This window comes from Astatotilapia calliptera, chromosome 18 (assembly GCF_964374335.1).
Source record: "Astatotilapia calliptera chromosome 18, fAstCal68.1, whole genome shotgun sequence".
Taxonomy (NCBI): Eukaryota; Metazoa; Chordata; class Actinopteri; order Cichliformes; family Cichlidae; genus Astatotilapia; species Astatotilapia calliptera.
This window is the reverse complement of record NC_137439.1, coordinates 15,138,305-15,156,232: the sequence shown is the minus strand read 5'-3', so window position 1 is coordinate 15,156,232 and position 17,928 is coordinate 15,138,305. Positions and strand designations below refer to the sequence as shown.

At 37.8% G+C, this 17,928-nt stretch overlaps 1 protein-coding gene across 1 annotated transcript; it reads left to right on the top strand.

Annotated features, from left to right (window-relative positions):
* Nucleotides 1-364: 364 nt before the first annotated feature.
* LOC113011268 (uncharacterized) lies at nt 365-17,740 on the top strand. Its single transcript, XM_026150729.2, has 26 exons — nt 365-499; nt 3,531-3,612; nt 3,906-4,035; nt 4,271-4,438; nt 4,531-4,668; nt 5,722-5,873; nt 6,241-6,344; nt 6,745-6,937; nt 7,633-7,761; nt 8,236-8,379; nt 8,493-8,628; nt 9,040-9,190; nt 10,517-10,653; nt 11,290-11,401; nt 11,960-12,023; nt 12,110-12,313; nt 12,648-12,793; nt 12,884-13,002; nt 13,590-13,711; nt 13,804-13,901; nt 14,452-14,588; nt 16,045-16,169; nt 16,312-16,457; nt 16,677-16,779; nt 16,876-17,012; nt 17,160-17,740. The coding sequence occupies exons 3-26, from the start codon at nt 3,906-3,908 to the stop codon at nt 17,272-17,274; spliced, it is 3,210 nt and encodes a 1,069-aa protein (XP_026006514.2). The 5' UTR covers nt 365-499; nt 3,531-3,612; the 3' UTR covers nt 17,275-17,740.
* Nucleotides 17,741-17,928: the final 188 nt, after the last annotated feature.

Genomic DNA, 17,928 nt, shown 5'->3' with positions numbered 1-17,928 from the left:
TGCAATTACAAACTCATTTTTAGCATATAACACCTTAAAATATGCTTTAGTTCAGAAAATCAGTAATCAACATATAAATATCATCTGGGCAAAGATGTATGCTTCTAAAGTGAAACAGAGAAAAATGACAGCACTTTTAATAAATAAGGCGTTGTGCAGTTTGCACAATTTTGGGACATTTTGGACACCATATATGAGATGAATTTGTTAGCTATTAAATTGCAAAAAAATATTTAATTTCATTAACATGCTGAAAATGGTTGTTGTTTTTGCTCTTTTTTTAAATTTATTATTATTATTTTTTATGTTTTTGAAGAATTAACCACACGTTCACATGCAGGGGGTTTCCACCAATCAGAAGTTGCAAGACCAAAACCCCACGTGGCCCTATTATAACTGGGCCTAAAATGGCCGAAGATTGAAGTGGCTCGTGTTAGCTCCGCCACAAGCTACAGCAGCTGTCGGCTACTGGTGAAAAACAGCTGAGGAAACCTGTCCGGTAAGGGAATTTCTCTTAGGGTATATGGGAAGCTTGCGTTTTTGTGGTCTTCTTTTGCGGCTGGTTCAGTGAATTTTGGTCAGCGGGGTGAAACTTGATGTTTTGGAATCGGTGAGAGCTCAGCTAGCTAACCAGGCTTTGTTTTCCTTTTTATATGAAGTCGGGAGAGTTCATGACACGGTTGTGTGTTTAGCGGACTTTTACTTTTACGCGAAATTACGTAACTGCTAGTTTAGTCATCGCTTGTTTTCGCTGTGTTTGTTGGTTTTAGAAATGGTTTGCGTGAGCATTTAGCTGGGGTTCTAAGGTTTCTGTGGCTCCCACACATTTAGATTACTTACATAAAAGACTTAGTCTTTGAGGGTTGCATACTAGGGGCGCTGGTGCTCAAGAGGCCATCTGAAAAGCACCTGGGGCCCGTTCTTCGTACCTCGCTAAGTAGGTTAGCCGGATTAGATTGTTGACGATTTCGCGTGATCCTGGATCGTTCGGTTCCCCGAAGCTCATCCGGGACTTGCTGTCATAGCAACAGAGCCGTAAGCGTAAACCTGCTCGGGAGCAGGTTTACTTTATGTAAACAGGATTAGATCGCGGCCACGCAGGTATGTCCGCTTCATTTATACGAAAGCAACAGCGATATCTTTCCACTGTTTCACCATAAATAAATATTATCAATGCAACTAAAGATAATGCAGCACTTGATCCTTTTATTGATGTCACACAGATACATACAGGTCATTTCCTAAAAAGGGGAAATGTACTATTAACATTCTATTACATGTATGTGATTATTACAGATGTAATTCATATTTCAGAGTAGTAATTGTAAATTACTTCGTGTAATCAAGATGAGAGACCACGGCTATAAAAGCGAAGGTGGATTTGGGAAGCCTGTCGCAGCCATGTCCTGTCCGTATACGCGACCAACCCATTGCGGAAGGTGCAAGATTGATAAGGAGAGTCCTCAGAATTCAGCGTATATTGCGGGATAGACAGGATCCTTTAGCTCAGCGCGACAGTGTGCTCATAGAGAGATATCGATTTTCCCGTGAGGGTATTATTTACTTAACCAACTTGTTGACGAGGGGGTGCAGGACCACCACCTGTCTTTTTTTCCTCTGCCCTTTTCTTGGTTGCTGTTATGAACAAACTAACAGAGTATTACAGGCCAGTATTACCTTGCCAAGAGACGCAAAGCAATCTAAGAGATAAATATTACCATTCTGTAGAATACTCCTGTATTCCACTTTTACTTGTTCCCATGTTCTTGTGGGTCCTGTTGTGGCTCTAATGTGAAAGGGGATATAATATAACATATTATAATATAATATAATGCCATATGATATTGGACAATATAGTGTCATATGATAGATCTACCCTACCGCCTACTGGTGTTGGCCAGAGGGGCCGATGGCGCGATATGGCAGCCTGGCTACAACCGTAGCTGCCTCCACCAGTGTGTGAATGTGGGAGTGAATGAATAGTGGTATCGTAAAGCGCTTTGGGTGCCTTGGAAAGCGCTATATAAATCCAATCCATTATTATTATTATTATTAAATTACCTACGAGTTTGATTTGTCAGCAACTTTCTGCCAGCCCTCTCTCCTTGCTTTTGCAGCCTTTGCAGTGTTCTCTTGCGTTTTAATTAAACTCTGAAACTCCTGAAATCCCTCACTCATGAGTTCTTGCTCTGCTGCCGGAAAATACCGAGCACGCCCCTTGGACATTTTCGCCGACCAATCAGCGGGTTGCCGATCAATGTTTCTACTATCGATGCGTAGCCCCTTTTACGACACCCAGTGATGTCACATTCCTGCGTCCAGCTGTAGTAATCGTCAACAGCAGGTGTGTTCGGGGAACCGGATTAGCGAGCTCACGGTTAGCGCGATGATTTGATCTTGGATGTGTCATTTGATCTTGGATGTAGTAAGCGACGTACGAAGAACGGGCCCCTGGTCACCAGTGACTTTGTTTATTAGTACGACAGTGATCCCAAACACAGACCGTGCAGTAAAAACGTCACGATATGAACAATTGGACACTATCAGTCATGGATTGGCCTCCCCACAGTCCAGACTTCAACATTATTGATTCAGCATGAGATCAGAATAATAAGTAGCCAAGATCCAAAGAAAAACTTTGAATGTCCTTCAAGAAGCCTGGTGAACTATTCCTGAAGACTACTTAAAGAAATGAGAAGAAAGCTTGTCTAAGAGAGGTCGGGCTGTGTTAAACAATAAAGGTGGTCATCCCAAATCTGGAATTTCAATCTCTTTAGAGATGGACGCTCTCTGTATTTCCATCTTTGCATGTGTCAATAAATTGTTGCACCTATTTCTTATTTTCCTGCAAAAATATCAAATAGAAAAAATGACGAGTTACTCAAGACATTTGTACAGAATAGGTTTGAAGGGAAACGATGTATTTGCAGTAGAAGTCAATGCACTCAATAAATAATGAAATGCATAAAAGGGTTGCCCCTGCAGACTAATCCTGTTTTAGACTGACATTTTCCACATATATAAATACCAATATAAAGTCAATAAGAATGGCATTTGGAAATATATGAAAAAACGAAGGAATAAGGAAATGTGAACATAAAGAAATAGCCTAAGGAAGAAACTGGAACATTAGACAATCATTTATAACTGTTATTTATGCACTTGCATTTGACATGCTCTGTCAAATGCAGTTTCAAAATTGTAGATTACCTCTCCTTCATAAAATATATTCAAATTTTCAGTGTTATCAACCAGATAGGAAGGACCTTTGCAGGGCAAATGCTGAGAACAGTCATCTTGAACTTCTTAAAAAGAAAGGTCTTATCAACAATCCCACCAAACCTGGGGTCCTCAATGTTTGTTTGTTTTTTATTCAGCATACAGGAAATTTTGAAACTCCTATTCTCCCCCCCCCCCCCCCCCCTCTTCTGAAATCCACGCTCTGTGTAGGTCAATAAACTGTCAAATACAATAACTATTTCTCCACTGCTCACTAGAGACATCCCACCTCCTTGGTTTCGTTTCCTTAGGTTTCAGTTTCACAAAGACCCCTCCTCCAACTACAACTAGGACTGCACAGCTGTTCTTCGTGGTCTTTGGAGTTGGGTCAAGGTAAGATTTCCATCTCTTTTTTTTAACTTCAAGAATTCCTTAAGACCACTCTGCAATGCACTTCAGCATATTTCTCTGAAATAGTTATAAGATAATGTTGTAGTTAGTTTCAGTTGCAAAAGAAAGTCCCGCGCATTCACTTAGTCAACATTCACTTAGTCATACATTCATTGTATGCAGCTGGAAATCATGACTCAGACATCTGGCCTCTCCTGTCAAAGGGCATATGTTTATAGACTTTTTTTTTTTTTAATGAAGACAGATATTATTATAATCTACTGGTCTTTGTGTAGATGGGTGCAATCTTCAACCTACTTGAGCAGCACAGACTGGAGTCGTACTTCAACCAGTTTGTTCAGATGGGTGTTAAAGATGAAAGAGATTTCCTGGATAGTGTGACGGAAGACGATTTAAACAGCATTGGTAAGAGTGCTCAAAAGCAAAGCTAGGATTTTCAGTTTAGCTTTTTCATTACTCAGAAAACTAAAAAAAACAAACAAACGTGTTAACAAAAATAAAGCACCACATTTATGTAAAAGCAGATGAATAGAATCAACCTTTTGGGATTTACTTACCTGGATGATTCAGCATGCATCAAGACATGAACCTTTGAGTAAACTTAAACGGTAAAGCTGAATTTATTTTGTCTCTTTTCCAGGTTTAAGTCATGTGGAAAAGAATCGTTTTGCAATCATGAAAGACTTCATTCAAAGACTCCTAGCTCCAGAATGCCAAGTCTTAACTGTTAGACCTGTGCAAAAGTCAGTGAGGTCGTTCAGTCTTCAGTACACATACCCCAAATGTCCTAAACCAAAGGTTATTTCAGGTAACAGGATCACATCTTTTAGAAGCTATCATCCCTTTGGCATGATTACATAAGGACATAGAGGTGACATATTTAATATTTGAATGCTACAGATATGGATCCGGCACAAAACACAATTGAAGACATAATGTTGAGGATCTGTCATCTTGAAAATGTTGGAAACACCAAAGGGGTTTGTCTCTACACAGCAGATGGGATGCCCTTGACAGACGATCCCTTCTTCAACACATGTGAGTCAACAGTGGAGCAGTATATGATTCTGTTAGGTTAGTTTAGGTTTAGGTCCCTTTATTTATTTCTTTTTTTTTTTAAAGTCAATTTTCACCATGTACCAAAACATGTTTGTTACATTTACATGATTGTTATGAGTCCAGACTTTCATCTGAGGCTCAAGGAACTGAAGAAAAGTACTGCAGAAACTTTTAAGGAATTGTAGCCACTTTTATACTCACTTATTTTCAGGTGCTTAAAGGTGTGTTTGTCCAAAAATAACAAACTATATTTAGGATGAATCAAGTTAGTCTCAAGTCTGCCTTTTAAGTAATCTTGCTAGGCCATCAGAAATTAGCAAATTATCTGCGTTTCCTTGTGATCCAAACGGATGAATACTTGAAGTTAGCAAGAAAAGCTGGCTTTAGGTGAAGGGATATATTGGTATAAAAGTGAAAAGTACCATAAATTGTTTTGTAAGAAGAAAAGTTAGAAACAACTACTGTTTTACAGAGTGATGATCATAATTTATTTTAAAGAGAACTACTGACTGTGTCTGATTTCATAGCCAAGTGCTGTATACTTAAACAGGTAATAGGCAAGCTTTTTGCTTTAACTATTTAATTATGTAAATTAGAATTACAGGGTGGCATTAGAGTTCTGACACCATTGCAGTTTGAATTTGTTGCCTGCAAATTTTGTTTTCACTCTGTAGTTCTGTCTGTTACTAGGTAAGAAAAGTTAAATGTATTAAATTAAATGTATTATTGAAACAGAATTAGTAGGAAACAAATCTTGTGTATTATCAAAATACAAACAGCTTTCAGGGAAAAACTTTTAATTGCATGAAATATTGGGAGAGTTCATTTACAGTCTTGGATGAATAGTTTTAAGACTGGTGGTGAGCACCAGGAGTTTCTAAAATGATCATGATCATATGAGATGATTTCACTTTAATACATATAGATGGGAATAACACTTTTATTTATTTATTTGTTTTTTAAATAACCTGTAATTATTTGTGTTAACTGTGGATCTGGCACAGTTATTCATTTTATTGTCTTCTTCTCCAGGGTCTTTGAAAGACAGACATATTGAAAATGGAGCTGTAATTTATGCCATATTTACGCCAAAAGAAAACTTGACACATGCTCCACAAATGCCAAGACAAGAGTCTGGGAAGCCCTCTGGAACAGATGTCATTCAATGCCACATCATGCTCAAGGTGCGTTTTAACAACCGTATGCTGCTCAATTGAGGATGCTGGGAACTGCTAGCAAATGAAACTGGCCAGTCAAATTTCATATTATATGTTTGTGAGGAATAAAATAGCCAGTAATGATTTCTGAACTCTTTTTGTTCAAACAAAGTGGTTCCAAGTAGCATCTGAGCTTCTCCATTTTAAAAATAATAAAAATATATACCTTTACTTGATAAACAGTCATTGTGTTGAAGAGAGAAGAATGAAATACAAGTGAATCAATTTTTTTTTTTTTTAATGTACAGTTTATTGTTGTAACTTTCAGCCCCCATTTTTAACATGTATGTAAAGTCATAATGTAACTTAAACATCTTTTTCTTTACATGTTAAGGGAAACTTTGAGATTATGGTGAATTTGGAAACTGACACAATCGCAACTCTAAAAGTGATCCTGTCAAATGCAAGTGGAATACCAGCACATGTCCTCCATCCCAGGTAAACTGCCTCACAAAAAAGTGTTGTTGTTTTTTTACCCATCAGATGTAAAAGGCTGAAAAGTGTTGTCATCACCTCGCTGGGCGGGCAACGGAGACAACCTGGTTTGTGAATAGAATAATTTGAGAATGAAGCGATGTAGGATATTGAAAGTCATACCATAGGTAGATCTACTAAAAGACCTCAAGGTCAGAGGTCAAGTTTTCTCTTAATTGGAACAAGCAAGTCACCTAGGATTTCCTAGAAAACTAGAGAACTAAGAGTAGCATTAGTAGACACCAGTATTTTTCTAACTTGTTTCCCACCCCCACATTCATACGCTTAAAGTCTTAGCATTGATGAGTGCTTCTGTTTTCTGGTGTCCCTGTTTTTTTGTTTGTTTGTTTTTTGGTTTTTTTAGAGGTATTCATTCTGGTGCTGTGACACTCCAAACGTGTGGAATCTCTGAAGGGTCAATTGTTGCCTTCACTCTGTCCTCTTTTACTGAAGAGACTCCCCTTGATGAAACTTTCTACATCAATGATGTCGTGCCTTCAGTGCAACAAAGCCAAAAAGGAATCAGTGTGTTCCTGTCTTCTCTTTATGCTGTTGCGGTAAGCTGTTTTATATTTAACACACTGTCCTATATTTGTCCCATGGTCTTGCTATCCTATGAACATGAACTTTATTTATTCATGCCTAGCCTGTCTTCAAGCCTAGTTATAGTCTCATGAAAAACATGCAGCTACACCCAAGACAACATAATAGATAAATGCACACATAAATTCACATGAAGTCTTTACATTCAGAGTCCAGCCATTGGTGAACCTCAAAAATTCCTCCACAAATAGTGATTAGGTTGCTGCAGGACAGCAATTTAACTTCAAAATCGCATATAGGCTCTTCAGCATTGCTTTTATGGAGGAATATAATATCAATGCAAAAGTTGTTATTATTATCACTTTTCTCATCCTGTATGTGACAGTTAAAATAAATAACATTCATATAAGAAATAAAATAGTCTTGTGTAAACTGTATATGGTGTTAAATAGGCCTATACTACTGTACTTCGGTCATAAGGGTGGTACTTTAATTTTATGAGGTGGTGCTCACTATGAAAAGTTTGAGATCCACTGTCCTAAAGGATCCAATATTAACCCTGGAGGAAAAAAAACAATGTGGGTTCTTTACTGTGCACTTTGATGACCTATGTTCACAAACAAAACTCAAATTTATTTAGCCCATTGTGTTTAATTTTTCTGAGTGGCATTAACCCTGTTTTCAAATATTTCTGTGTATTTACTTGTAGAAAGATCATTCTAAAATAATCCAGAACAAACTGATCGCATACATACGAAAATTGACGGGATGTAACCCCCTCGCCCAAAGTTTGCATCAGTTACTCTGCAGGAATGAAAGGATGACCAGGAACCAGAAGGTAAAAAGTGTGAGGTGGTGTAAGACTTGTTACAGTTTTAGAATTCGGTCTTTCTCTAATATCTTCTTCATAAATAAAGGACAGCTGACATGCTGCTGCAGTTTTAAGTCTTTGCACCACTGGCCTCACCATCTTCCAAGAAATCTGGCATCAGACTTTTATGTGACTTTTTGCATGTTTTGTCCACTGATTTTAACACAGCAGCTTTTTGCACGCCACCTTATTTGATTTGTTTATTTAAAATGATATCGTCATGATGGTAACTTGTGATTGAAACCATCTGAGGTGTCACAGTATTCATGAATGTAGAGATATGACATGCCTGTTTCCATGTATGTGTGTTAAAGCTATCTTCTGATTTTACTCATGCAGGAAGCACGTAAAAGGCTCATCGTTTGTACAGTATATAACTGTGATTTACTTGCTGCTTATTTTGCATGAAAATGTTGTTGTGTACTGACTGATTTCTTGCAGATTGCAGTTGTTGAGGGCTTATACATGCTCTTCAGGGAGTTATTGCCCCAGCAAGCAACACAGCAAGGGAAGAAAGTCATAGAGGACCAGGATGTCTTTGAGAATTCATTGTACTGCTGGGCACATCTCCTTTCAAAAATTAAGGTATAACTGAGTTTAATTTTGAACAGAAGCTGGTCTTTAGTTTTGGTGTTAGTATTATGTATAGATATTATCTCTGTAGTTTAAATGTATCGTGCTTGGCTCTGTTTTGACAGAAACAAGCATCAAAGCATGAAGTCTATGCTCCCATCTCTCTCGTGTCCAAAGATGATGACCATTTCTGCGAACCTGTCAGAGTACCTGGAGTACCAGATGTCTTTGAAAGGGCGTACGTCCTTCAGAAAATCAAAGGTACAAATGGCACTGAAAGGGTTTAAACTATAAAGTTGAAAGGTTTTAATGTGGCTTAATGAATGCAGTTGTTTTAATTGTTTAGATTATATTTGCTGTAATGCTAGTTTACTAATTACTTTGGAAATTAAAAAAATAAATAAATACCGGTAACCAGATTTGACAGTATAAAGCATCGATAATCAGAGAGTCTTTAAAGGTAGATCCTCCTTCAGTCAGGTGCAGTGATAGTTATGTATTATTATTATTATTATTATTATTATTATTAAAATTTAAATTATTTGAAAATGAAATCTTGTGCACAAGCATTCCTGCATAACCAGATGCAAAAATTATATTTTGTTAAAATTTTTACTAAATTGCATTATGGTGGTGAATTATGCGTTTCTGGCTTCTTTTTATTTTGTTTAGATGGAGAGAAAATTCCAAATTGCACCGAAGAGCCTTTGCGAGAATTCTCACTACAGAGAGCCACTGACATTGAGAAAATCCTGCTCAGCATTCCTCGATTTGTCCGAGCGTATCCTCTCTGGAGTCACCACCACAAGACATCTGGTCAGAAGTATGTGTGACTGAGTTATTTCTTTCAACACAACTTAAGCAGATTTTCTTTATTTTCTGTTAGTGTAGATGATACACTTATGCACAGCTGGACAGTGAAAGATTATATATTTCATTTGGTTTAAAGTATATGCTTGGTCTGCTGGTGGTTTTAAATGGATGTAAATTCAGTAACATTCAATTTATTATGAATTCTTGATTATTCATTCATGATTTCTTAGTAATACAGTATTGTACAGAAGTCTTAAACCACCACTTATTTCTTCATATTTTGCATCCAAGGAGCCAGACTTTCTTCTAATTTTATTTAAGTGGACTAAAGCAGCAGTTCTCCAGGATTCCTAAAGGTCTTTCAGACGTTTTCTTTGGACATTTTCACTCTTTTTCAGTTCAGTCCTTGTACATCACACTTTTCAGAAGAATGGTATTTTTTGTTAAGCCATTTAGCACTGACCTATGCATTTTTGAAGCATAAAAATGACACCTAACCCAGTGGATAATTCAGCTTTGTGCCTACACATAACACATTCTAGCAAAAAACAAATACAATTTCACTTTTTTTTTAAAATTTGTATCTTTAGGTAATTTATTGCTAGCAGCTTGTCATAAAAGCATTTCATTTGTTCTCATTTTTGTAGTGAAATGTATAAAATATTCCAAAGATAACCCAGTTTGACAGACATAAAATAGTGTTTTTGCACAAAAAAGGCAACTGCCAAAGACACAATAACTGAACTCTTGGTGTGTCTCAACATGGTATGCAGTGTGTTCTTAAAGAATTTGAGGAAATTGAACAAATGGAGGACAAAAAAAAAAGAAATTAAAGGCTTAAAAAATGTCTTCAGCACATGTCATGTCCTTAAGAAGTATTTAAAAAAAGAAAACAGGAAAGACCTGACACAGGACCTTAGTTGGCACTTGAGTTGATCCATAAACTGTTCACTGAATCCTCATCAGAAGTGGTCTCAGTGGAAGGTTGGCTGTCAAGAAGCTGTTCTTAATGAAGGGAAACAAAGAAAAAAGTCTGAGGTATGCCAAATGACTCAAGAACTGAACTGAAAATCAGTGGCAACAGCTCTTATAGATGAACAGTGTCTAGTCTACACTGTCCAATGCTTAAATATAATATGCAAACAGTTGAGGTTAAAACATGGTGTTGAGTTAGTTGCCTTCGTTATTAATAATTATTATTATTTATTAATTACACATGGTGTCTAGGATTGTCTCAAAGCCAGTGTAAACAGGCTGAATAATGACTTGTTTTAAATCAGAGTTGTTGTTGTTGTTTTTGTTTGTTTGTTTTTGACTAATTCATTGAATGAAACAGCTTTCAGGTGAATATTCAGTGGACTTTTGGCAGCATGGTGGAACGTTTGAAATCTTTCCCTCGCCTTAATGTGACCCCACCTCTACATCTGAAGGATCTGGGACATTATCAGAGCTGCCTTGTTCTACTCAGTGAAGGTATTTCACACTATTCCAGGCTAAATATTCACATCTTTCAGTGAATCATCACGCTTATACCTTGCAAACACTTGTATCATACAGCAGATGCCACTGACTTGTCAGGTTTTAGGCCACAGATGTGTTCATTTTGCAGCAGTCTAAGTCTAAATTGAGGGGTATGTTCCACCTTTGCTTAGATTGTCTCTACTGTTGCTCCTCTTACACTAGTAATGTTAGTCACTTTAAGTGGAAAAGGAATTTCCACCAGTTTTCTTACTTTGCCTTTCACCTCTGATATCAAGTTTTGTTTATCATGTGTGTTGAGAGGCATTATACCTAACTTAATGGGGCGACCATGGTTTCAAGGGTTGGGAAGCTCATCTTGTAACAGTTTGATCCCCTGCTCTGTCTGTCTTGGTCGTTGTGTCCTTGGGCAAGACACTTCACATGATATGGCATGATATGGCAGGCTCGCTGCCCAGGGCAGCTGCGGCTACAACTGTAGCTTGCCTCCACCAGTGTGTGAATGTGAGAGTGAATGAATAGTGGAATTGAGACCCTCAAGTGCTTTGAGGGTCTCGAAAAGCGCTATATAAATAAATACAAGCCATTATTATCATTAATGTTTGCTTTATTTTCACATTTCTCTGTCAGATAATCTGGGCATTTATTTGCATAAAAGCAAAGGAGCAGCTGATATGATCGACGTGCGCGATTGTCTGGATGGAAAAGTAAAAACGATGGATTTAAACTTGCTAGCAGCCAAGTGAGTACCTAAACCAAAACAAAATGGAGTGAACTAACAAAGGGCAGACTCATTCTGGCACATTCTGGAGTCTTCTATGACGAACTGAGAGGTTCTTCTTTACTTGTCTCTTTTCACACGGTTGTGTACACTATTTTGCATTTAATTATCAGTCATTATTAATTTCTGGCTCTTCCAGCGTGTCTTTTATTCTGTCTTCCTCCCCTCCCCCAGCCAGTCACAGCGGATTACTGCCCCTCCCTGAACCTGGTTTCTGCTGGAGGTTTCTTCCTGTTTCTTTCCTTCCCACTGTCACCAAGTGCTTGCTCATAGTGGCTTGTCTGATCCTTTTTTCTTTATCTCACAAGCTAAAACACCTTAAACACCTACTGTTGTTGTGATTTGGTGTTATATAATAAAATTGAATTGAATTGAATTGTGCATCTTGATCTGCATTAAAGGCACAATCTACCCACCTGACAACAGGAAATTCACAGAGTATGTGATGCTTGTCTCGTGTTAACTGTGTAAAGCTAAAAAGATGGTGTTTTGTCTTTTTTTTTTATTTTTTAAATACAGCACTGGTGACCACAGAGACGACCAGTCATTTGTTACAACCAGGACTCCAGAAGAGGCAATACTGGTGAGATCTGTGAAAATTTTAAGTTCTAAAGGAATCAAATCAAAACATTTGCTAAATATTTCCTCTTCCTGACTTTATTACTTTAGGTACTGATCGATACAAGCTCCTCGATGGAAGAGGAGTGCTATGAAAATGCAGAAATAAAGAAAATCCATGCTGTCAAAGAGCTCTTTGACAACTTTGCCACGAGGAGCATGGCGTATGATTTCCATCACGTCATTGGTCTCGTAAAGTTTGACTCCATGGTGAAAATGCTCCACACATTCACAGAAAATCTGGAGAAGTTCAAGGTGATTGCAAAACATTGTGAGGATGGGAGGCTTTCCTCTGGAAGCTTGTTACCTCCGCTCAAGAAGAATTTTATTGCCCTCTATATGTAAAAATTGTGAGGTGGTATTATGTGTGAGGAAATTTTGACATACTCAGAATAACTGAGTTTTGAGATACCTGATCAGTAACTCGAAGTTTTGAAAGAATAAAGCTAAAAAAGCTTCTTTTTTTTTTCTTTTTTTTTTTTTACTTTGGTCAGCCTGGCAACTTTATTTCCCTCATTTTCAACTTGCTCAGTGGCGCTAATATAATTTTTTTTCCTTGTCGCCTTTTTGGGGTTCTTTTGTTTTTTAGGTCCACACACGTAACCTTGAGGCGAGCGGATGTACTCTGCTGTACGACGCGCTACGACGTGGAGCTTCAGAGCTGGAAAAGGTCAAGGCGAGCTTCCCAGATTGTAGACTCCGCGTCCTGTGCCTCACAGATGGCAATGATTCTGGGTAAGTTCCCCTTTCTGCCCAAGTTGCCTTTGATCACCCATCAATTATGTTTTTCTGGGGCAGCAGCTGACTGTTTTCATCTTGCCATAGGTCCTTTATGGACCCAGCTGCTGTAACAGCCAAGCTGCTGAAATCAAACGTCACTGTGGATTCAATCCTTCTTGGAAATGTGGAAAACACAATGCTCCATGGAATCAGCAATGCAACAGGTACTACTATATGTATAAAATAATGCACAATTCTCTGCCCTTAAAAGTAAAAAAATATATATATATATAAATATATAAAAAATAAATAAAGCTGCAATCTGGATGCATTCTTTAACAAGTGTACCATCTGCAGGCTTGGATGTTGTGAACTGTTTGCTATCTGCGTAATAGCTGGACACAAAATGACCATCAACAACAAGTTGTGTCAGTTGCACATAGAAGTACTCTCTGTGTGACTTTAGAAAAACAGTGAAAGTGTTAATGGGAACCTGCAGCTGTTTAGGACTGGAATCACAGAAAGCAAACCTGTAAATGGGCACACACAGAATCAACTTTTGGCCCATTTTATTGGACCTTTGATATTTCATCCCAACTGCTTTCAGGGTTTTTTTTCTTTCTAACTAGTTAACTGAACATGAGACATTAACTTAATCTCTGCAGTATTTCTGAAATTTGTCATTATTGTCTGTAATTACATGTATCTGTATTAACAGTGTAGTCCTAAACCCTGGCTTATGTAAACATAATAAAGTTGAAAAAAATATTTGATGCCAAAAAGGGCCAAACCAGTGACTTGTGTTTTACAGGTGGCTGCTGTTTCAAACCACAGACAGTCAAGGATGGTCTGAAACTCTTTGAGATCGAGACAGTTCTGTCTCTGGAGCAGAGGAAGCCCAAGAAAAAACTTGATCCTTCTTCCATCACTGAGGTCTGTTTAGTCTGCTTCAAAAGGAAATCTGATCACTCTTTAACTTCATACATGGCCGTCATATGTTTATTATATTTTTTCATGTTTTATAGGGAATACTTACAAAGATGTTTGTTACCCTGGGCTATGATGCATATCCAGAGACATCCTTGCCAAGCCAGATAAACAGCAAAGTGACTGTGACAGAAAGGTGAGTGGCAGAAACACCCATCCTGTAGAAGCTAAGAACACACCTGATCAAAGAAAATGAGCTTCTTGAGCTGTTAATGAAACAATTTACTCTGTCTGCATGTTTTATCTGTCAATATAGTTTTGTTCAGCTGTCCAAAATATGAAGAGATTCCACTTAGTCATACCTTAAGAGAAAAAGTAGTCTGTTTCCACTTGTAGGATGTCCATAAATGTCAATTTTCATGCAACTACTTTTTTTTTTTTTTTTTAGAGTAGTTGTAGATTACTGCAAAATCTTATTTTACAAGGTTCTGACACCCAGTAGATGCTCTGGCCAACAGGACAGGTACAGCATCAGGCGCCATCGACGCTGGGTTTTTATTTTTAAAAATGTGTATAGGCTTCCTGACAAAAAGCATGTCATTGAGTCTAAAATATTTTGTTGATTAAGACTTGATCAGGATGCCTCCTTAGTCTTGTCCCATATGAATAGTGATAATTTTGACTTTTTTGTGGTCCTTTTTTATTACATGCATTCCTTATGAAACATTATATAACATTCAAAACAGTGCTCTGAAGAATAAGATTCGGGAGGCAAAGGATGGTCGTTTCATGGAGAAGGACAAACGTATCGTGGAGGAGCTCAAGTGCCTGCATTGTGACCCTCATCCTTTCTTTAGAGTCTATCCATCAGAGTCAGACTTAAGTAAGTGATGTGGTTTCTCCTCATCTGTGTTTGTATTGCTCTGTGTATTTTATTTGATCTCGGCTATCTGATAGACTCATAATATCAGTGTTTTCATGATGCAGCTGATAAATTCTTGCTTTGTGGTAGATCTTTATTCTGTATTCATTGTAGTGATGTGTCGGTCGCGAACGAAACGGCACTTTTTCTTCCTTTCTCTCACCCTCTCTCTCGCACTTTTTCCGCTTCACTCCGCATGCGAGCCTTGTGCTTTACGTTGGGCAGAGGGGGGAGGGCGGTAGTTACACTCAGTAGCACAGGAACAGAGCCAGAGGGAGAGAGAGAGAAAGAGAGCCAGGGACAAATACGTCACATTAGAAAGGTATAGTGATCATGCACAACTATTTTCAGTTGCAGATGATAAAGGATTTAGAAAGTTTATTCATGCAGGTCCATATGACAGAGGATATGCATGTTCTTTTTGTTTTCATATTTTAATTTATATTAATTGTGTTGTGGTTTGCAGTGTTTTGCGTTGTTTCACTTTAAATTTGTGAAAGGAAACAGCTGAAAATTTAAATATTTAAAAGTTGAAATGTGAATAGTTGATTTTTGTATTATATGATTTATTTATTACATTTTATGTGGAGTGAATAAATAAAAGTATATTTATGGTGGCCCCTAGAGACAAAGCACATACAAACTCAGAAGCACATAAAAACTCAAAACACGTACAAAAGACAACAGAAGTGCTCCAGGATGCTGGGCGCAGTGTTGAGCTTTTGTTACCTAGTGGCTACACAAGCCAGCAAGTACCAAGGATCGTATTTGGTGTGTGGTAGTAACAGGTAAATGAACTTTTTTTTTTTTTTTTTTTTTTTTTAAATCATTTGAATATATATGAGTGCTTGTGTATAAATACACAAACAACACACATGCTTTCAATTGTGTATTTTAAGTGATCTAGTAGCTCTGTTAAGGAAGTTCAGTTAACGCTAGAAATGTGTTTTGGAGTTTGTACGTGCTTTGTCTCTAGAAGCCACCGCATATATTTATATATAGACATATATAAATAAATCCACTTTTTTTTTTTTACATTAGTGATTCCTTTTGTGCATAATTTTATATTATTGTTAATAATAAATTAATTAAAGCAACAAAACAACCTGAAGAGCCGGTTCGGAGCCGAAAGAGCCGGCTCTTTTTAGTGAGCCGAACCGAAAGAGCCGGTTCTCTAAAAAGAGCCGGAAATCCCATCACTAATTCATTGGGAGATTTGAATGCTAATCAAATAATGAAATGGGGGGGGGGGAAGATGAATGCAGCATGTTGATTACTTATTAGGGATTTGTGTTTGCAGTCATTGTACTGTTGGAAGCTGCATAGCAACACTTTCTTGGACCTGTAGTGTTAAAACTTGATTAAAATGATGAAATCCTTGAAAAGCAACAATGTTTGATTGTTTTCTGATTTTCAGCGTTCTGGAGGATTCTCATGCAAGGACCTCCTGACACACCATATGAGAAAGGAGTGTTTGAGCTGTACTGCCAGTTTGGTCCTGAATACCCAGTGAAGCCTCCGCTCGTTCGCTTTGTCACACGTGTATCCTGACAAAATACAAACAAAAGCTGTTTTGACATCTACAGTGTTCATATTAAAATGGTTTCCAGTTGTTAGGGTAATATAAAAGTGGTTATTGCATATGTGTTTCTCATAGCGAGCATTTATCTTAACACAGCGGCAGGTATACCACTGCAATGTCAACAGTGTTGGCCGCATCTGCCACAACATATTTGATCGCAGCTACAACGCCCACATCACCATGAGGGACATATTTGATGCTGTGTATGGACTCCTCATCATCCCTGAGCCTGATGACCCACTGGACAGGTGAGACATGCACAACTTTATTACTATATGCACTCAACAGCCACTTTATTAGTTACACATTGCTAGGACCAAATTTGATCCCTTTTTGCATTTAGAACTGTTTCAGTATGATCAGCTAGTTATATTTGCACCTACAAGATGTTTCAGTATTTGATACAAGTTACAAGTCAGACCCCAGATATGAATACTTACATTTGCATATTAACCTTTTTTTGGAAGCATTTTAGCTGAGGAATTCCTGACGAGCCGCGAGACGTACGAACGAGAAGCCAGAAAGCACACAGGAGAACATGCTGGAAAGTCAATGGATAGCATGGAGGAGGTGAGTGAGTGAACAAAGTATTTATGGGATTTTTCTGTTTTATGTAAAAGATTTTTTTTGTGATCACATTACTTTGACTTATTTTCCTTTCTAAAGAAACTGGTTGATCCTGTGCCACAGTTTCTACCACAACATCTGATTTGTCCTCTAACCAAGAAGATGTTTGTTGATCCTGTGAAAACAGTATATGGCACCGTGTATGAACGGAAAGCCATTGAGGAGCACCTCAAACAGTGAGTTCAGGGGTTAAAAGTCCTCACAAAGTTCCAAAAGTTGTCTCACAGTCTGTTTTATTAGCAATGTTAACTTGCTTTTGGCATTTCACTAAATGATCAGGCAGATTATGTTCTAGGGTTGTGAATCTCCTCTCTCTCTTCCAGACACCGGTATGATCCGATGGCTGGCCCAGGAAACGAGCTTGATGCGAGTGACATGATGGCGGACAGGGACATGAAGAAAATGGTGATGGATCATCGAGCTCGCCAAATTCAGTGAATGTGGGAGGGAACAGACTGGCTGAAGATTAGCTAGACTTCTATAGGGGTTTCTTTTTTTCTTTTTCTCTCAGCTTGTTGGTGCTGTGGCGTTTCTATCACAGAACTTCTGAACAAGTTACCAAGTTAGTGAAGTCTCAGGTCAGTTTTAATATCCATTTTTGAAAATTTGTTTGTAAAGGACTCTGAGCACTTAATACAGTTTTTATTCACTGTTCATTGCATACTTTTATAGAACAACTTCTACAAGAGACAAACCAGCCTTCCTGTATGGGAAAGTCAAATATTGTAGGAATTTCAGCTGCATAGCTGCTGACATAAACACGTTCAGTTCAGAGTTGATTGTGTTGTTTATTATTTGACCAAATTGCTTGATTATCTTCTGTTTTTGGAGTGATTAATAAGAGTTCATTGCAATTATTTTGGTTGCGATTATATAATAAAGTATAAAAATGAGTGATGGCAGATTTTCTGGTATTTCTAGCTCATTCTTTTATTCTTACTCATGTTCCAAATTCAGACTAGATTCTTAGAGTGTACACAGAGCACTATATAGAAGGTATGAAGGAGTTGCACTGTATCTTTGTGGATTTAAAGAAAGCATGAGAGGAACGATCTCCATGAGGAAGTCAGGGGTATTCTTGGGTTGAGGTCA

Excerpts from the sequence above, each read along its gene's own strand:
- LOC113011268 (XM_026150729.2), top strand. The coding sequence starts at position 3,906 with ATGGGTGCAATCTTCAACCTACTTGAGCAGCACAGACTGGAGTCGTAC. Across the intron at positions 7,762-8,235 it reads GGATGACCAGGAACCAGAAG|ATTGCAGTTGTTGAGGGCTT; the intron begins GTAAAAAGTGTG and ends GATTTCTTGCAG. Across the intron at positions 13,003-13,589 it reads TGGAATCAGCAATGCAACAG|GTGGCTGCTGTTTCAAACCA; the intron begins GTACTACTATAT and ends TGTGTTTTACAG.